Source organism: Rissa tridactyla, chromosome 10 (genome assembly GCF_028500815.1).
Source record: "Rissa tridactyla isolate bRisTri1 chromosome 10, bRisTri1.patW.cur.20221130, whole genome shotgun sequence".
In the NCBI taxonomy this organism is placed as follows: Eukaryota; Metazoa; Chordata; class Aves; order Charadriiformes; family Laridae; genus Rissa; species Rissa tridactyla.
In genome coordinates this window covers 9,396,393-9,416,463 of record NC_071475.1, presented here as the reverse complement: position 1 = coordinate 9,416,463, position 20,071 = coordinate 9,396,393, and the positions used below count along the sequence as shown (strand labels likewise).

General features: G+C 39.9%; 1 protein-coding gene across 8 annotated transcripts in view; it reads right to left on the bottom strand.

Annotated features, from left to right (window-relative positions):
• Window positions 1-20,071, bottom strand: part of SLC25A26 (solute carrier family 25 member 26) — a 90,772-nt gene that overhangs the window by 63,932 nt on the left and 6,769 nt on the right. For all 8 annotated transcript variants that reach the window (XM_054216498.1, XM_054216499.1, XM_054216500.1 and 5 more), the window contains exons 4-5: window positions 5,471-5,575; window positions 3,994-4,041 (exon numbers count right to left, since the gene is read on the bottom strand). In XM_054216498.1, the coding sequence (XP_054072473.1) occupies window positions 3,994-4,041; window positions 5,471-5,575 (153 nt within the window). The remainder of the gene's footprint in view (window positions 1-3,993; window positions 4,042-5,470; window positions 5,576-20,071) is intronic.

The window sequence follows — 20,071 nt, the reverse complement described above, 5'->3', positions numbered from 1 at the left end:
CCTGAACAGCAAAAACTGACGTCTGAAAGCAATTCTCGGCCTCCTTTCAAGACATCTGTGAATTACAAAGAGTCAGTCGTCCTCCATCCCCTTTGTCTTTAAGAAAGAGTTTAATATTAATTTTAGCTCCTTTTAAATCCACTTCTGGGCTAGGGCCCAGTCCATCTGCAATATTTTTAGAAGTGACAAACTAGGTTAAAAACACAGAACACCCACTCAGGACTCACTCAGTTCTTCCAAACTACGGTAACTTGGGACAGAAGGGACACTACAGTTAACCATGGCACTGCTCGTGCGAAGCTGCAGCTTGCACACAGACACGCAGAGGGTGAAGTAACTCACTGTACAGTAAGTTATTGTACACAGGGAAACTGGACAAGGCACTTCCTTTTCTTTTGTGCTGTCCTCTCATTCACAATAATGTCCTTTAAGACATCTGCTAGAGTCCTGTAACGTTAATGGAAATGGAAAAGCTCCAACAGGAACTCAGGGGTTTCTCTCTTTTTCCCATGAACTGAACATTATGGAATTTTAACAGATGTTCTACTTGGTCATAGTTAATAAAATGAATTATGCAGGAATTAAAAAACTGGCTCGATTTGCCTATACAAGATCTCAGCAGCAGAACTATATTCCCATTAAGAAATTCTAGAGGATTTACAGTGGATTTATAGTCTGCTCCTGCCTTGTTATAAGATGGCTGGAGATTTTACAAATGAACTTGTCTCTGTTGCGGAAAACATGAATAAATTTACCTGTTCATTGACTGTTCTTAGTAGCATGATCCAGTTTCCACACTGACACACACTGGTACACAACAACCATAGGAAAAGACAAAGGGAATTCCGCATCATTTCACAGCCTCCGATTTCTGCCATTTACTCAAAGCCTCATTCAGGAACCTAATAACCATACTCCCACTCTGTACTTTATCAGAAAAGCTTTCCTCTTGGAGCACAGATGTCTCTTCTGGGCTACTATTGCCAACAGGATGATGCACTGTGCCTCACTTCCCTTGTGATTTTAGGATTAGTTCAGTGTAACTACATCAAAGGAAGATGTAAAGACCAAAACGCAATGGAGATGCGAGAGAAGAGGCACCAAAAAGGAGGTAGGTGAAAAAATCATAGCCAAAACTTCCAAGCACCGAGGCTCACTCAAACAAAGCCATTTCCAAACACATTACGTATTTAGCCATCTTCTTTCCTTTCTTATATTCATCTGTACAGAAAATATTCCGATAATAAGTGAAAGAATGAGAATCAAAAATGAAGGATGAAACAACTTGCACCAGAACAGAAGCAGCACAGCAGCTAATGCAAATTACATGGAGCAGAATAAGGCTGTCTTGATAAGATCTACTATATGATAGTAAAAAGACGAGGATTTAACATTGCACTCCCTTTCTAAAAAAAATCAGATTCATTTTCACTTAAGTCCAAGCAATTGGCAAGCAGATCTCTGCCCAGGCACTGAAATCTGCTTTATGTAATACACAAAATATCTGCTTTATGTAACACACAAAATTTTATCTCAAGGCAACAACTAAAATTAACCTCTCAAATTCTGGCTCGAGCATTTTGCTAGTGCAAGAATATCATCATCTGAAAAGCATCAATATTCCCAGCCTCTTCCAATTATTATTTTTTTAATGAAAAATCATCCATTGAAGCCCCTCTATCCAAAAATCACTCCAATGTAACTAAACAAAGGGGTTTGTATAAGTAAAGAACATAAACATGTAAACAAACTCTATAAGTATAAAAGTCAGCTGGTATTAAATATCAGTTTATATATGTTCTGCAGCTACTTGGATGTGTCCGATAATGAATCAATACAGATTTTTATCTGAAAATAAAGACTCCCTAAAGAAAGAAGTGTACTTAAAGAGAAGGGAAAATACCAAGATTAAATGTCAGGCTTAGGCTTACAAGTTTCAGCTGAAGGTTCAATATGCTGTTCTTACTCGAGTGGACATCGCTTTACAATATTTAGTGTCAGAAAAATGCAACGGTCATAACAGTGTTAAATTCAAAGATTTTCTCATTTTTTTTTTTAAACATCACCTATGATTTGTTTCATTTTGAAGAGAAAGCACATTTCATTTGGTAATCATTTATTTCTCATTCTATTGGACAGATTCTCCCAAAAAGCAATACTTCAACTGAAATCAGTTCTGAAGGATCTTTTAAGAATATACATAATGGAGAGGACCCCCATTAAATTTCCAACAAAGTGCTGCCATTTTGAGTAAACAAAGTTATCTCAGCAGGGTCACACACTATGCCATGAATATGGTCTGCAAATTAATTACCGTCCTGACATATGTCAAAACAAATTTTAAGGAGAATAGCAGCTAGTAGTAACCATGTGTTTTATCTACCTGTTAGCATGCAAAATCTGTATTCAATGGCATCTAAATTTATTCATTTATTCAGAACCCCTCAGAGAAATCAAAATGATTCGTTGGTCTTTTTCGCTCGTCTCCAAATGAAATCTGAGTGAATAACATGTGTTTAGTGAGCCAGAAAATAAGTACAGGATGAAGTTATGGTGGGGGTTACGTTTCAGAAAAGCAGGTGTCATCTTTGCACAAATAACATTTTTTTAACACTCAAAACTGCTAAAGTAGACTGCAGTGCATTATCATTTGTCAGCACTTTAAGGAACACTAAAATTGGTATTTCTTATTTTAGGTAATATCCATCTTTATTGCATAATTGTAACAAGAGCTGGCTAAAATAACTGTCCTAAAAACAGTTTTCAGCATGAAGCTCTGCTTTTAAAAGCAGAGCTATTGAATAAAGGCTTAAAAAGCCTCTGCAACTCACTTTATTATCAATGGCAACACAGACAACAGGTCTGATCTGTGTTTAAAAAACAAAAGAAACAAAGATCCAAACCTAGTTTGCTCAGTTGAGTTATACAAGGAGAGGACAAACCCACACGTGTCACATCGAACACAGTGAGTAAAGAACCCTTCCTGGACAATAGCTGTAATGTTTCCATAGGAATTGAGTCATAGAATCATAGAATCATTTAGGTTGGAAAAGACCCTTGGGATCATCGAGTCCAACCATCAACTCCACTCTACAAAGTTCTCCCTTACACCATATCCCTTAACACCACATCTTGTCTCTTTATTTGAGGTACTCATGGTGCAACTTCTGCTTTGTCTAAAGATGACCTCCTGGGATCCAATTCTGAAACCGTTTTAGACTGGGAATTCACCAGTATGTTTTTCTACTTCTTTTATAATCTGCCTTCTGTTCACTCAGCATGTCAAACACCTCCATGACACTAATGCTGTCATTCACAGTACGTTTACGAAGAGATTTTAGTATAGGAACTATTTTCTGCCAAGCAGGCCAAATATTTTTAGCTGCATTTTTTTTTTCCAATGGTGAAGCACTTCTGATTTAGAGTTAAGTAATGTCATATCACATCTACAGACTGGATGACTAAATGCATTTCTTTCACACATTTGAAAAAAAAAAAAAAGAGATAGAGCACAATCCTCCCTATATACAGATGACAGATAATCTCCTGGCATCTGCTGACAAATATATTTAAAGAAAGCCTAAATCTGTCTGTGCCAAACTTGGCCTGCTGCCACTAGTTCACCATTGCTGGCATACATACTTCACATGATGCAATCACAAGACTCGAGGAAGTTTCCAGTACTTTATTTTACGGTTTTCATCATGTTAATGTATATGTTTCCATCCTTCTACGATTTAGCAGCAACAGAACTGAGAGACAGGATGGTAGATGACATTTTGTATGTATCACAGATTTTCTTAGTGCACATTATCAGTATTTTGATAATTTAAATTACATACTAGTAACTTACCTAGAATGAAATACGCTAGGATTTAGAGCTTATGGTTAGAGCAATTGATCTCAATTGTACTATTATCTCTTGTTAGAAAACAAAGTGAGGCAAACCAATCAATTTTAAAAAAAGAATAAAAGAGAAGACAAGTGTTTTACCTCTCTTAATACTGTGCTTTTATAACCCCGATAAAGTCCTGGAATACCCTGTAAACCAACAAAAGAAAGCATCAGCTACAGGGAATTAGTTTGCCAAAGACCACAATTTATCGGTGATTACGAGGCAAGCATTACAGCCTTACTGAGTGTCAGACCTGAACTTCTTGCAAATTGACTATATTGATTATAACATTGTATAGCGTATTCCATAATTTACAGTGCCGGAGGGTTTTATGTTCATTTCAAAGATCATTTAACCACTGTTCAGAATAATCAGTTATAGAGAAGAAAATATACCTTACAGTTAAAATTAAAAGGGCAAGAAGGCACAGAAACACATTAGTTCAAACTCTACTTGCACAATATTTTTCTCTGGAAGTATCCACTATCCCATAAATATTTTGAAACTACTACTCTTCTATTTAAATAGCCCATGTAAAATCAGCCCATAGGATAACAGCTTCCTATGTCCACCTTCTTAGCCTTGATTCAAAGCTTTTACCAGGAAATGTTTTGTATTTTTAAGCAGCTGATAACATTCAAAACAATTAAAATTTTATTTTATAAGTGTATATAACATTACGCTTAACATCTTATAGGACAGTTTATTCCAGTGCTTGGCAAGTCTTATGGTTCTCTGGTCGGTTACAAAGAAGGGGAAAAACATACAGTTTTGAGAGCACCAGCTCTTAGAGTAGAATGACCAAGGCACAGAAAGAAGTTCCAGCAACCCTCTTGTGCAGGGTTATCACAATAGTTTTCATTTACAAGCAAACAAAAATCAAGTGGATCATTTAAAGGTCATATTTATGTCTTCCTTTTCCTGCCTTTCACACAGGGAAATGTATATAATATTTTCCCCCGTGGTGTTTCCAAGAGCCACTTTCTCTTACGGAATACAACATGAAAAACGTCCCTTGTGAGACTCAGTAAAAACAGTGGTGAACAGGTTTTTCCAGGAAGGATCAGTATAGCTACTGAAAAGATGACAAAAGCCCTTATTTTTCAAAAGTTACCAATACTGGATGAGCATTCATTTCCAGAGCTCCTACAGAGCCTCTCTGAAATGGTGCCTTCAGCACATGCCTCCAAAGCCTGCTTAAAAAACGAAGCCATTCAGCAAACTCTAGAAACAGAGACTTGATGTTCTCTTGTGCCAGACAAGGACTGTTTGCATAAATACAAGCAGAGCTTTGGTAACTAAATTCTTTTTTTCCCTTTTTTTTTTTTTTTTAATGTAGGTACCCCATATAAAAAGAGGAGGAAAAAAAAGAGTTGTTTAGAGTGTGCATGTAAGTGACTGCACAGGGGGACGTGGGGGTTTGGTTTCCATAAATATAACATGCCAATCACTTTTAACAACAGAAGACTAGATAGGAAAGTGCTAGGAGAGCACAGAACTGGAATGCTTCTGGACACGTATGGCACCAAGTGGGAAAAATGAAGCAACTTCTTTGAAATTTTGCTCTGAACTCACCTCATGATACAAGGTGTGGGAGAGAATCCGGAGGGTACTCGAGGAAGGAGAAACCTGGGCCCTTTGCTTGACAACTTCAGATGGAACCCGTATGAGGCACGCAACCTGCAAGAGAACCGTACAGTCAGACACCAACTCCTTTTGGTGCCTTACACATCATACAGTGGATACGTTTGGAGACTGTTCCAAGTAAAGAAACCTGAGAAACAAGGAAATATTTTTTTTAATTATATGAGTTGAACTTAAAAGCTGTTTATGAGCAGCTTATGTATTTGCTCTGAGATTTATGTACTTTCTGAACACAAAATTGTACTAACAGAAAATGCAAGTACCCTTGAAATTTTTAACTTCCAAACCAGAAATAGATTCGTGTGGGGAAAATTGCCAATGAAACCAAGACTTTGAAGCCATTCTGTCTTTTGGCAGCCACAGGAATCCTTCCCCCCACTTTCACAGATCTAAACTGGAGATTCAGGACTTGAAGAACGAACTTTTTTCCTAGGTAGTTCCTTTGGGCCCTCTAGTGACTGAACGCAAGAGACACTCCGGTTAGCTTTAGATGAACACAATGTATTCAAAGTTCACCTTAAAACACATACTGGATTTCATTCAAGGCAAAGTGTCGGATTGATTCTTTCCTACACAACGAATTTACTAGGCAAGAAAGGCCCCTGCAGCTGGATGTAATAATGTGGTTACCGCCACAAAGCTCAAGCTTTTCTGAAAAAGCCAGACTTAGCTTTAAAATATTCACCTGTAACTTCAGCTTCAGGTAGGAGTCAAGCTCGCGTGCACATAATTTTGAGGAATGAGGATCCTGAAGTGTCAGAGAGTTACAAGCCTCTCATCTCTCTAGAAAATGCCTGTTTATCATCACTTAAACTTTTAAGAAGAGTTTGTCTTCAGTTGGCCCCATGGATACTTACAGCAGTGCTGGGGCTGGTAGCAAAACACTGGAGACACCGTGGGCCTTTGCCAGATTTTTAGCCTTCCTTGATCCCATCCTGTGCTGGGCCCAGGAACACACTGTGGTTCCTAGACATAAAGGTGATCACAGAGTACTTCAAGTCAAGAGCAAGCTAGGTGGAAGCTGTCCATCTGAAGCGGGAAACCAAGCTGCTAACTCCGAAACCCATGTGTGCTAAAGAAAGTTCAGGAACTCACTGCCAGATTGCACAGAGACAGTAACAAGAGTGGTCATTCGTGGGTAACACGGTACAGGGTTTAAGTTCCATTTTCACAAAGAGACAAAAAAAAAAAAAAAAAAAAGAGTCTGTTATCCTGTTACATTCCTGCAAGTTTACCAGATAACAATATCCAAAAGTCATTACAAACAGATCTAACTCCATGTGCTCTTCAATTCTCAGGGTCAAAAATAACAAGTGACCCCAATCTGTCAAGAAAATAAGAACTGTCAAGTTTTTTGATAGTTCAGCATAAATATTTATAGAACTTCATGCTTCATAACACTCCATGTCCTTATATTAGCTTTTTATTCCTTAAAAATACAGAGGCAGGAGGAAAGCTTTAAAAAGGCTCGGATGAAAACAATCTAGTCAATCAAGACCAGACAAAGAGCACAGCATGGCTTCCTGACATCTGGGGTGCTGCAGTTTTGGCAGGAGAAGGGTGGCTACAAAGTAATGTCTCCATTTCCCCAGGACTACTTGGGGTGCATTTCGTTTCAAATTAACTTTGATGTTTCTCCCATTTGAATTTGCGCTTACAAGGGAATCTGTGGCTGCACAAGAACAAAAACAGTGATTACATTCTGCTGTTATGAAAGGAAATACAGGCTCGTCTCACCCGGGCTGCACTGTCACATTGGCTCCACAGGGCACTTCTGGTACTAAAAAAGCCATGAGCTGCAACTGCCAACATCAGACTGAACGGTGACATTTTCGCTGTGCACCTGAACTTACAACGTGTTACCTTATTTGTTCCTATATGCGTACCTTACTATCAATAACAATCCCAGCAGTCTTTTGGTGTCAGTCAAACATGGGTCTCCAAAGGGAAGTATGCAAGATTAAGTTCACACGGGTCGTATTAGCCCACAAGGTTAAAAAAAAAGTAACAACCTGGGACATACGGATGCTGAAAAAAATCTCAAATCTGTTATGTTCAGATCTCGATCACTGCAGTGCCTTCCAGGTAACACTGCCAAAGTTAAAAGAACACAACACACATCTCCACCGTTTGCTTTCTTAGCTACAGCTTTTCGAGTAGCACCAGTGTAACACTGCACCAAGAGAATTCATACTTAAATTTTCAAATATATGAAAACTATAAGCAAATTGCATGAGCATGGGTGAAAGATATAATTGAGTGGCTGCTCCACAGTAATTGTCTACGTATATGCTTTTACCCACATCAACTACTAGATAAGTAGACATGGAAGACAGACAATAACATGACCTCCCTAATCACCAAAATCCCAGGAAGAAATTGCATTTTAATCTCTGGGCTGTTCACACAGATGTAGCCTGTTGCTTGGCCCAGAAGAACACAATACAGCCTGCCAAACTCAGGCCATTCCTGGTGCATCCTACTGGTTTTGGCGATGACCCTGTGAGGAATTAGCTCTCTGTCAAACATTTGCAGAGCCAGCCGCAGAAAGGAAAGGAGACCAGGGGGCCTTCAGCTACCTCGGCCAAAATCAAGGCAACAGACAACAGCACACTTTTGATAGGGGCCATGCTCATTTTTCCGAGCAAGCTTCTGGAGCAGAAAGAGAGAATCAAGATTCTACAGACCAAGTTCAAGGGACAAATGGATGCTGCCCTACAAGCTCCTTCCTTATTTACTAGGTCAGGTGATACAGTTCTCCAGTTTTCGGTCTCTCTCGCCCACGTCAATGCACATGTATACATACCATCAAGGAAGGAAGACAATAACCCTGAAACAAAAGGCTCAAGGATTTTTAGATTTAAGCTTTAACAAAACCCAATTTTACAGCTACAAGCAAAGCTATTATTAGTTTACACAACAGGTACGGAGAAACGACAAAATTAGCATCTATTATCTTCCTAGTCTTTTAATAATACAACCACTTCTGAACAGAAGAGTACTAAATTTCAAAATCCTTGTCTTAAATCATTGCCAGGTCAAAGGGTGACTCCAATATTTAGACACAAATCTACACACATTTTTAATTTACTGACTTGCATTAGCCAGTTAGGGGCAAAAACTAAAAATAGGACTATTTTGTTAACATTTATCTTTGTATTGATAAGACAGTATATCTTCCAATTAAATGAAAGTAATTTTTTTCTTCTGACAGTTCAGGGAAGTGTTTTAACTTCTGGGTACTCCTCGCATGTATCAATGCTGCCATCTCCTGGTCGGATTCATGTTGGAATCAGACTTTCCTGGTTGTTCCAACCGAGGTCTCAACTGATCCTGAAGAATGACCAGTGCATTGAAGTCTCAAAAGTGCCTTAAAGTCAACACAAAGCCTCTTTATTTATACCGATTTAAGCGGGTTTTTTTCATCTGAAACCTGTTCCTACGTGACTGTAGACAACAGAAAATAATATCTGCTGCAAATAGCACCAGGGACCTGCACAAAGCCTTTTGCATGGGCTCACCTAAGTTTATTGGAAACACCTTATCTTAAACCACTAATTTCTGCATAAGGGCCAATCCTACTTAAAGCTGAAGCAGCTGTTCAGAACTAGGCAGTACTCATCTAATTCATCAGCACAAGGCTACCAAGCATTTTTCTCTAGACAATACACAAGACATATAATAAAAGAGAACAAAGAGGGGATGGCCCTGCTTACAAGGGGGTTTGGTGCAAGCAGGTCATCCAGGGAAACCAGAAGCAAATACAGCCTACTGTGAAAATGGCTGAAGAAAACTCCCAACCAAAAGGAGATTTTTAATAAAATGATTTTGTGGTTAACATTACAAAGAATCTGAAGTAGCTGGTGGCATTGCCACTGCAGATTCTGGAGTAAACACTTACCTGCAAACCACCATGCAGTTCACTAGCAAGTCCTTGCTTCTCCATCCAATATGTTCTGCTCTTTAGGCAAAGCCAAACATCAGAAAATGGCAACTCCTCCTGGTCTTCAGAACTATATTATTATCCAAATATTAACATATCCCATTTAGATTAACAGCCTTTTGCTTCCATCCTTTGTGCTCTAAGCTAACTATTTTCTACATGACTGGCTTTGTAGGATTTAGCAGAGAATCAAAGATAACACGTGCGTTTGGTTTTAGGCACCTACACTACAGTTTGACCACTAACTTTGCAGGCATGATCTGGGCATGAGATGCACCCAGAAACATCTGAAAGAGGGCAGAACAGGTGTCACAGTTGCTATTAAGGAGGTTTGCTTGGTATTTAAATTGGTTTGACGCATGGCAGGTGTTTCTTGGAACCAGGGACACAGCTGGTACAACACTATTAGCAGCTTTGTACCCCTAAGGAGAGCAGCTTGGGAAGGCATTACCCTATGCAGCCTGGCACACACCTTGCACAGCTGATGATCTGACTCACACTCTTAAAAAGCTCCCACAACCACATGGTCTGAGCACTTCTTATCTTTAATGATAGACAGATATTATCGCTGCTTTTAAGAGGGGCTACTGACGGGCAAAGACTAAAAGCCCATTCTGTTAAGATGCTGGCACCTGATGTGCTCCTGGCTAATGAGCTGATCTATCCTCTGCACTAACCTGGGACTGGGTGAGGACCAAGACCAAATTTTTTCCACTTAGTAACTAGCCAGCCATTCTGCTACAAGGCAGGAGAAGAGCAGTTTGACAGAGAACTCTTCTGGAATAGGTTAGTGGCTGGTGATTTAGGAACCTGCTCTCAGTGACTCCAAGCAAGTCTCTGACTTGCACATCTAAGCCTGCTTTGAAAACTGGGTATAGAAACACACAATGAGCTCCAAGAAACATTACTCTGTTGCAGCTTTAAACCCTTTAGAACATTGTCTAGAGGATTTTAATTATAAATTTCCTGAGCAGGAGGTTAGTTTTAATGACTTTGACTAGGCTGGGAAACTTTAATTGATGTTCACTATACAAATATAATTTAATACTTAATACAGAACTAAAGGAACATACCTGGGGAGAATTACTCTTAAGTGTCATTTGCATAAGTTTATTCTTAATCAAATAAGAATCTAATTTATGACACTATATAACTTTGTATCCAGAGAGCAGAGACTTTAAACTAAACCTCACAATACCTGTGCAAGATAATGACTAACACATTCGAGGAAAAAAAAGATGCTGCATAAAAATGACAACAAAGAGGCTGTGACTTATCAAAGGACATATGTTTAGCTGCAGTCAATCTGGCAACAAAATCCTAATCTCTCACCCCATGCTTGAAGGTCAGAAGGATTGCCTGCTCCAATATAACACAGAAGAGCAAGAAAAACAGAGCAACTCTAAAACCCCATTCAAAAAGAAGCAGCAATAAAGACATTTTGGTGTTGTGGGGGGTTTGGGTTGGTGTTTTGTTTTTTTCTAAATTGCACTCTGCATTACCCCTGACTGTACTCCTGCAGACAAAAGCTACCTTATAGCTCAGGTTTGTTTTGTTGTTGGTTTTTTGCTTTTTTTTTTTTTAATATAAAAAAATGCTGCTTCCCAAAATAGGTTAATAAATATGACATAATCTGAGCATCTCAATTTCTACGTGAGATTCTCCCTTGTAAGTAGGAAGTTCCTATTTTTAATCTGAAACATGAAAAATGTCTTTTTCCATTCCTGGGATAACTGAATGATTAACGTAACAGGCAAGGCTAAAATTAAGAGGTCTTAAATTGCACTGATTTCCTTCGGATCCTGAAAAAGAAGGTGAAATTTGCCTCTTGGTTCATGTCAGAGACTCTCAACAAACTTTGAATTCAGCACTGCAGTTTCCCATGCCTCTCCAAATTCTGTAAGTTTATGTTTGGTTCTTCAGAACTCACTGGGATTCCCCTCTTGGATAGAAGAGGAAAAGAAAAAGAACTTTTTTTCTGCAATATTATGAGATTAGCAAAGTATTTCATTCTCCAAATAATTGTTTCTAAACTCTGGTCACAACTCTTGGATTGGGAATGTTAGATAGTGGGGAAGGTGGGGAGCATGATATTACCTGTAGACAGAAGATGAACTGTCTAACCCTTTCCACCACCATGAAAATTAACAGAAAAGCAGAGAAACATGAAATATGCATTTGTCATTTGGTTTCTTATTTTCTTTGAACAGAGAAGCCCAAGCTGCTGCAATCAGAGACCCGTTAGCCGTTCAAAAACCAATAAACTTTCATCTAAATAATTTCTGCCCTTTTGATCAAGACAGAACAAAAAAGCTAGTCTCTATGGTCTGTAATTTGCTCTGGATCACAACTCAAGTTGTGAACAAGTCCTTCCAGACCTGCATGCCAGCAGGCTGTACTACCTGCTAAAGCACAATTCAAGTGGAAAATTGAAGAGTTAACACCTATTTTAACAAGGAAATTGTCTCCAGAGATGACAGGATCTGCCCATTATATGTACTGTACACTATCAGTTTCTGCTTTCAGTGCCAGCCCCAAAGAAAAAGTATTCATCTTCAAAATAAAACCTCAGAATATGCTAATCTTATTTTCCCCTCCCACACTCATGCACAGCACAGACAGGCCTTTCCAGTACAGTTAAATTCAGTCCTGTGCAAAGCTGATGGGGTCATGAACAGGTGACTCCACTCCTAATTTAAACCCCATGGAGAGAACAAGTTTTGACTAATGGGCTCTGGATAGGAAAGTTTAGACAATGCCCAGCTCTTTGTCCTATCTTTTCCTCTGACTGACACAATAGAGCCTTCATTAATTTAACTGCAGCTCCCCTGTATGCTGGCAGGAAACATTTCTTCAAAGAGCAATCTCACCCAGCAAGATCCCTCAGATCTCAGCATTTGCCAGAGCTTAAAAACACACTATTTCAGAGATGAGACCATTCACAGGGACCGAATGTCACACGCACGCATTTGGAAAACCAGAGCTTCTGCACAAATGTTTTCAACTTCCTCCAAGTTTTCACCTTAGTTGACTCCACGTGGAAATCTGCAGATCTGTTTTGCAAGAATGTTACTTCATCCTGTCATTGTCAAACCTCAGTCAGGTCCTTATTATTGCTTTCCAACGCTCCCTTCTTCCTGCTCCAGAGCATTATCTGAACCACCACACACTTCTCCCTTCACAATGGCCATCTTGGCTGAGCCTTTTCACCCCAGCTGCCTGAAGTCCTCAGCTGGCTCCGTGTCCATCCCTTCAGTAGCCCTCTCAACGTGGGCTTCTGCTCCTCTCAGATTTCCTTCCCCACATGTGGCTCTTCAACTGCCCGGCTACGTGCCCTACAACTCTTTCTGTGGGCTCCCTCCCTACCTCTCCATCAGCTATGTCAGGTACACCTTAGAACACTTTTGTCCTCAAATGGTGGAAATTTGTGCTGAGCTGTCTTCACACCAAGGAGAAACAGTTACCCCAACTGCATCAGTTAATGGTGAAAGAACAGGGAAAGTCTGTGAAGCTGACAAAGCTAACACTAAACACTTCTTTACAGAAGTAGTTCTGACTGCAGATGTTTTGAAAGTTTGCGTGCTTTGCATAACTAAATTGGTCTTTCAAAGTTTAATCAGTGTAGAGTTTTGTTTCCTTTTTAAAACTAAACCTAAAACTTACCAAAAGTAGCCTGCTGTTATGCACATCTCTTTCATACTCCAGCGCAGACTAAGTGTCCCACAGATTTCGAAGTTCCTCAGTACAGTCACAAGCAGTTTGTTTAAACTTGAATAGCAAAGATCAGACAGCTGAATAGCTTTAAAAAAAATCCTGGTTGATGCTTGAATCATAAATTACTACCACATTTAAACACAGAAAGCCTTAAAGCTGAAGAAGAGTAGACCCTTAATTCAACCTATGGAATTGTGGTATGATCCAATCTATCCCGGCAACTCTTCCACCACTGAGAGTCTGTTAAACTTCTTTTAAAAGGCTTAAGAAACTAATCACATCCACCAGCCAAACCATTCTTTCAGCAAAAGTAGCATGGTGCATCCCTTCCAGCATAGAATTGTTTCCAAGGAGCCAAGTGGGGTCAGGCTGTGTTACAGGAGGACAAATGTTAATGAGATTTCAGGCAAGAGAACACAGGCAATATTTTCTGAAAACACATTAAGTCTCCTGTTGAAAGATGACTAGTGTTTTACAATTTGCTCAGTCTCTTGGGGTTACGTTGGCCCAGAACACGGAAATTTCAACTACATTGTATTTTATCAAGTATTTTCCTTTAATTGATCCCTTACTCTTTCTTAGAACATTTTCACTTAAAGAATTACGGGCTTGTCCACATATGGAGCTATTCAGAAATAGCTATTCCTGACAAACCCTGTACAGAACCTTATTTTGGAATAAACTTACCTTAAACTACCTCAGACATTTCCAAAGCTGACTGTAGTAGAATATCCAGTGCTGACTCTAGTGTTGCAAGCCAGGAAATGCATCAGGAAATACTTTTAAATTATTTATTTCTCACTTATACTCTTTAACCCAAATTAGCTTTCCTCTATAGACACTTTGAGCTACAAATATTTCTAAATCAGCTGAATAGCAGCCCTAGGATTGAAAGGAGAAATGACAACCATCAAGCTTCTACTCTATACTGTAGCATGTCCTCTAAGCCCTGAATTGAATAGGTAACACAAAGCAATCTAGGAAGGTCAGCTGATGAAGAGGTAGTAACACATGCAGTTAACATGGAGCATACAAGAGAGTATCAGCGTGGGTGGCTGGTTAGGTGTTTGACAGTTCTTAATTTGCTGTTTCAGCCTTTAATTGTATGATGAATTTGTTGGCAGCATTTGTGGATTCATGCCTCCATTCATCTTTATTTACAAGCAATTTCCAGCTGTAGCTCTACTTATAGTTTCCATCCACTCTCACTATGCTCCTTCTCCACTAGCTCTTAACGGCCAGAGCCTCACCTTCACAACCATCTTCCAACCACTGCTCAGCTACGCTTCTGCAGAAGGATTTGGCAAAAATCCCGCAGCATCTGTATTGCAGACGTGACCTCACCTAGATTAATTTATGAATATTTCAAAAGCCACCATGATTAATTAAAAGACCACCTACATTGCTGCACTCCCCTCCATTGCTTATCTTGCCAGCGTCGGCACGTTCCCCTTCTCAATACTTACATGCATCCAGATATACACAGCACAAGAGACAGCCATACCCAAAATGACAGGCACTGATCAATGAAAATAGCAAAAAAAGCCTAAGTACTGTGGAAGAGGTCCCATCAAACTTTCACTACTGTCTGACTTTGGCGACTACTTTGAAAACTATGGTCTGCCAGCCCATCCTACACTGGTTGAGAGGAGACAGGATGCAAAGCAGAAAATGCAGCTTTTTGTTTTGAAATAGTTTTGTCTATTTCTTCGTTCAGTTCTTAGGAAGGGGATAGTTAAAAATTCAAATCCATGAGCCCAAAATCTAGACACAGTAAGTGCTAAATCACCTCTTTGTTGCAGCAGACAATTGCTGATTTAGAAGGACCTCTCCCTAGAGGATCCAACTTCCCTGTTGAACTGAAAAGCCACATCTTCCAACATACAAGTTTTGGAGTTTCAAATAGCTAAAATCTTAACTACATGTCTGATGTGAGCAGCTGTTTTATCTCCATTAGATTGGACTCCTGCAAGCTGATCTTCTAGGGCTTAGAATGCTAAAAAGCCTTGACCAATTATCCTGCTGGAGATTCTTTCATGACATTACCCTGTGGATTTGTCTGATTCATGCTTCTGCCCTTTCCTCAGAACGGGCATTAATAGCAACTTTCTTCTCTGACCTAGCCAGTTACTCTCACAGAATTCATACCAATATACTTTTGGAGGTTGCTGTTCTCGAATTAAACTGAAACTAGTTAACTTCCCTCTGCCAGGGCAGAGGGTGGAAGGGGCTGATTCATGGACAGAGACATGTCTAACACACCCTTTTTTTTTCACTCCAGAAATCAACCCAAGCCTAAAATAACATAAAACATGCACTTTCCTTCTTTATTTGAATTAACAGCACACTCAAAATGTCATTGTACAGAATCGTGATTTGTAAACTGTGAACTTGCTTGCATTTGGGCTTGCTTCTTCTAAGAAACATGTTAGGACTAGGAGAGAAAGCTATCTGAATTCCCCAGAAAGATAATTCCTACATTAAGAAGCTTTTCTATTTGACACATCCCAACAGCAGATAAAAAAAAATTCCCAAGTTATTAATACTGAGGGTCAGATGCTAATCACAGATGAACCACACACTTTGCTCTTATCACAAAAGTATCTTAAGTGGTAACACACTGGAATACACAAGTAAGCTTGGAATTTCACCGTAAAATACTTGTCCTCACCTTGCCCTGTGGAGCCACATGAGGTGACAATGTCACACCACCTGTCTACTTATTTAAGCCAAGATGAGGCAGAAAGACCAACTGCATTTCCATGTTTTAGCTGATGCTACTTGGTTTAGCTTATGTGAAGTATGACAAGTCAGCCATTCTCATCCCCTCTCCTCACTGAAGTGAAAAACTTTTGGACGTTACAATTCAACTTGATTCAACATCCCTCCTTTCTCAAATTTTGGAAAAAAAGTTAAGTGAGAGGCTATGCCAAAATCCTTCTTGCCGAGGACAACCAAGCCTAGCGTCTTCTAAGGGAGCAGTTCCCACCTAACCGTTCCGAGCTGTCTCAGAAAAACACAGCCGAGGTTTTCATTTTTTCTTTATGAGGTTCACGCTCCACCAAAGCCCGGTAGGTAGCACGAGTTTCAGCATACTTGCAGACAGACCAGAAACACCTTTCTAGACCCGTGAGCTTGTCCAGCGTTTATACATACAACTCAAGGGACCACAGTGCAGAGACACGGAAGCAGAATGAAAATAAGCCAGATGAGGAACCTAAAGTATCATGGCTACATCAGCTTAAAAATTTAACAGGACAAATAAATGCAGGCAAAGTGCCACTAATATGACTAGGCAACTTTCAGGATCTGAGTTTGTCTCTCTCTGTCTGGTGCTACAGCATACTCTGTAAATGCACCACTTCATTGCAAGTAACCTGGGATCTGGCAGCCTTGGGGATGCACTGCACAGTGCCAGCACTGCTCCAGCGCTGTAATCCTAAAGCACTCTGCAAATTTACACAAGGACAAAAGCCGCTCAATAACTTCAGTTAGTAATCTATTTCCAGAGCATGGTCACAGGACATCTACCTCCCATCCTGCTCCTCAGTCCTGCCCCACACTTTTCTCTCACAAGCGATCTGAAAGTCAGGTAGCTTGCTTTCCTACAGACTATGGCGGGAGAGTGGGGGGGAAGAGACCACCTCATGAAAAATAGACAATCAACAATAAAAGGTCAGAAATATGATAAGAGTGAACATGATATTTACAAGCAACAGCCCAAAACTTTCACAAAATACCTTGCAAAGCTCAGATCGTAACCATAAGTATATCTAGATATTAGATGGAAAAGGCTGTTGTCAGCTAGCTTCTTTAGAATGTGATCCAAACAACTTTATTCTCACCTCCACGGAAAAGCCAGCAGGATGTAAAATCAAATGTGCTGAATCCAACCACTCTGGCACTCACAAAGGAAAGCTCATCAGTCAAACTGGGACAATCTTAAACTTGCCTCATAAAACCACGTTTGCAGAAGGCTGGTGGGGGAAGCCCAGAGAGGGACTTCTCTTTATCAAAGTTTCTTGTAATTAATAGTATACACTGTCATATTAAACTGATAAAAATATTCTACACAAATCAATTTGGAGGTATACAATTAACTCTGGATCTGCAAGATGCACCTGGTTACTATTTAAAGTCGGCATTAGGAGGTTAAAAATACTGCTCCTTCTCAGAGTTACTTACACCGCCTTAGAATATTAAAAGCAAAATTTTACAACATCTGGTTTTCCTTTCCACTCCCTATGATATCATGTTTTCCAAGCACATTTGGCAGCTCACGGTAAAGATACAGGCAGACTAAACATACAGGGCAATGTAGAGTCAAGATGAAAAATTCCAAAGCCCTGGAAGCAGTAAGTGTATTTCCTATCTCCAAATTTCAGTTACGTAAGTAGTATAATAAGGGTTTTTCCCCCTTGGTACCTCATGTATTCTTAAACCTTCATCTTCCTTGATGAGATGAAATACCATATATCTGCCCTCTAGAGTTTTGGCTGTGTCTTTGTAAGTAATTTTTCATGTATTATGGGATATTCAGAGTCCCTATACAGCAAGATTCAGTTATAGGAAAAAATAATTATGTTTAACAGGGTCAGATTTTGTATGTGCTCTTCTTTATGTCACTCCGGGAGATGAGATTAGCTTTCTATATTCCTCCTGCCTAACAGGGGGAGAAAAAAAAAAAAACAACAACCACACTACAGCCCCTGCCTTTTTACTGCTTGGTTTCGTGCCTCCTAGCCTGGAACTGGGAAATTGGACCAAATCAGTTCCAGTGAACTGTGTTTCCCATGAATTTACACAAGCTATAAACAATACAGAAGAGTGGCTGTTATAAAAAGCAAGAGCCCCCATTTGACCAATTTCTCCCATATATTTTAACATTTCTTGATGCAACCTTCGCATTTTTTCCTCTTTACCTATTTTATTAATTTTACTGGGTCACATTCAAAACACAGATTCGTCAGCATTAACATACCTTTAAGCTTAGCACATACTCACATTTTATTGGTGCTCAAGAAGGTAGCTGACTCATTTATGCTCACCAGTAAAGGAGCAGCAAACCTAGAAATCCAACATCAGTTTCTTGTTCTAAATCTCAATTTCTCTGTTTCGTAAAAAGACAGTTTGGAAATGCAGAGATGCTTTGGGAATCCTAACAAGACAGAGTCTTTGGCTTATTATTTCACATTTAAAAGCAATTTATATCACAGTAATTATTAAAGTGTACAAAGGAGGAAAAGTATGTATTAAAAAATACTACTGACAAAATAATAGTCCCAGTGGTTATGCCCTGATTAAAACTTAATGACTAATCAATAAAACTATAATTATAACTTTCACCCTGATGCAATTTGGAATAGTTTATATATTTCTATTGATCGGCTAAGACTTTCTATAAAACAAATATGAGATCTTGCTTTGTGCTATTTTTATTACAGGTTTGTTGTAGCAAATCTCTAAATCCCTCTCTCAATTATTTTACAGCTTAGTTCTCCCATCACACCAAGAGGAGAAGAAAAGCTAGCAAAAAGCAGAATCTTATTAGCTGAAAAATGGCTGTTACATTGCAGTTTCCACACCATAAAGTCAGATTGTCATTTCAATGGCTATCACTGTATATTTCTCTGGCCTGAGAGCAGCAAGAGCCAAGCACAAGACAGCCCTGAGCAACTCATTTAACTATGCTACATCTCCATCTGTCAGCCTGAAAATGAAAGCAGTAAGTGCCTGAGTTGTAAGGGTCATAAGATTACAGACCACCTTGAAAATACAGGCAACAGGTTCTATAATCACATAAGGAGTCATCTGTAGCCAACTGTTCTTTGGCTGCTGATAATTAAATTACCCGGTTAGTTTTCTCACAGAATCCTCACAGGCAGAGAAATTATAATATAAATAACCCACTCAAGAAAGAAAAGACCCTTTCTTCAGTGGATTTTATTGCAGAGCACTGGCACCTCCTCAGGAGCCCAATCGTCATTTTGCTTGATTCTGGAACAGCACTTGAGAAGCTTAAAACACCTCTTGAATCTGCTATTCATCGAATGGTTAGAGTTGGAAGGGACCTTGAAGATCATCTAGTTCTAACCCCCTGCCATAGGCAGGGACACCTCCCACTAGACCAGATTGCTCAAAGCCCCATCCAGCCTGGCCTTGAACACCTCCAGGGATGGGGCAGCCACAGCTTCTCTGGGCAACCTGTTCCAGTGTTTCACCACCTTCAGTGTAAAGAATTTCTTCCTAATATCTAACCTAAATCTACACTCTTTCAATTTAAAACCGTTACCCCTCATCCTTTCACTACACTCCCTGATAAAGAGTCCCTCCCCATCTCTCCTGTAGGCCCCTTTCAGTACTGAAAGACTGAGGTCTCCCCAGAGCCTTCTCTTCTCCAGGCTGAACAACCTCAACTCTCTCAGCTTGTCTTCATAGAAGAGATGCTCCAGACCTCTGATCATCTTCATGGCCCTCCTCTAGACCCGCTCCAACAGGTTCACATCCTTTTTATGCTGGACGCTGGACACAGACTGGATGCATGAGACTCCAGGTGGGGTCTCATGAGAGCAGAGTAGAGGGGCAGAATCACCTCCCTCAACCTGCTGGCCATGCTTCTTTTGATGTGGCCCAGAACGCAGTTGGCTTTCTAGGCTGTGAGCACACATTGCCGACTTATGTTGAGCTTCTCATCAACCAACACCCCCAAGTCTTCTCCTCAGGGCTGCTCTGAATCCATTCTCTGCTCAGCCTGTATTTGTGCTTGGGATTGCCCCAACCCACACGCAGGACTTGGCCTTGTTGAACTTCATGGGGTTTGCACAGGCCCACCTCTCAAGCCTGTCAAGGTCCCGCTGGATGGCATCTTTTCCCTC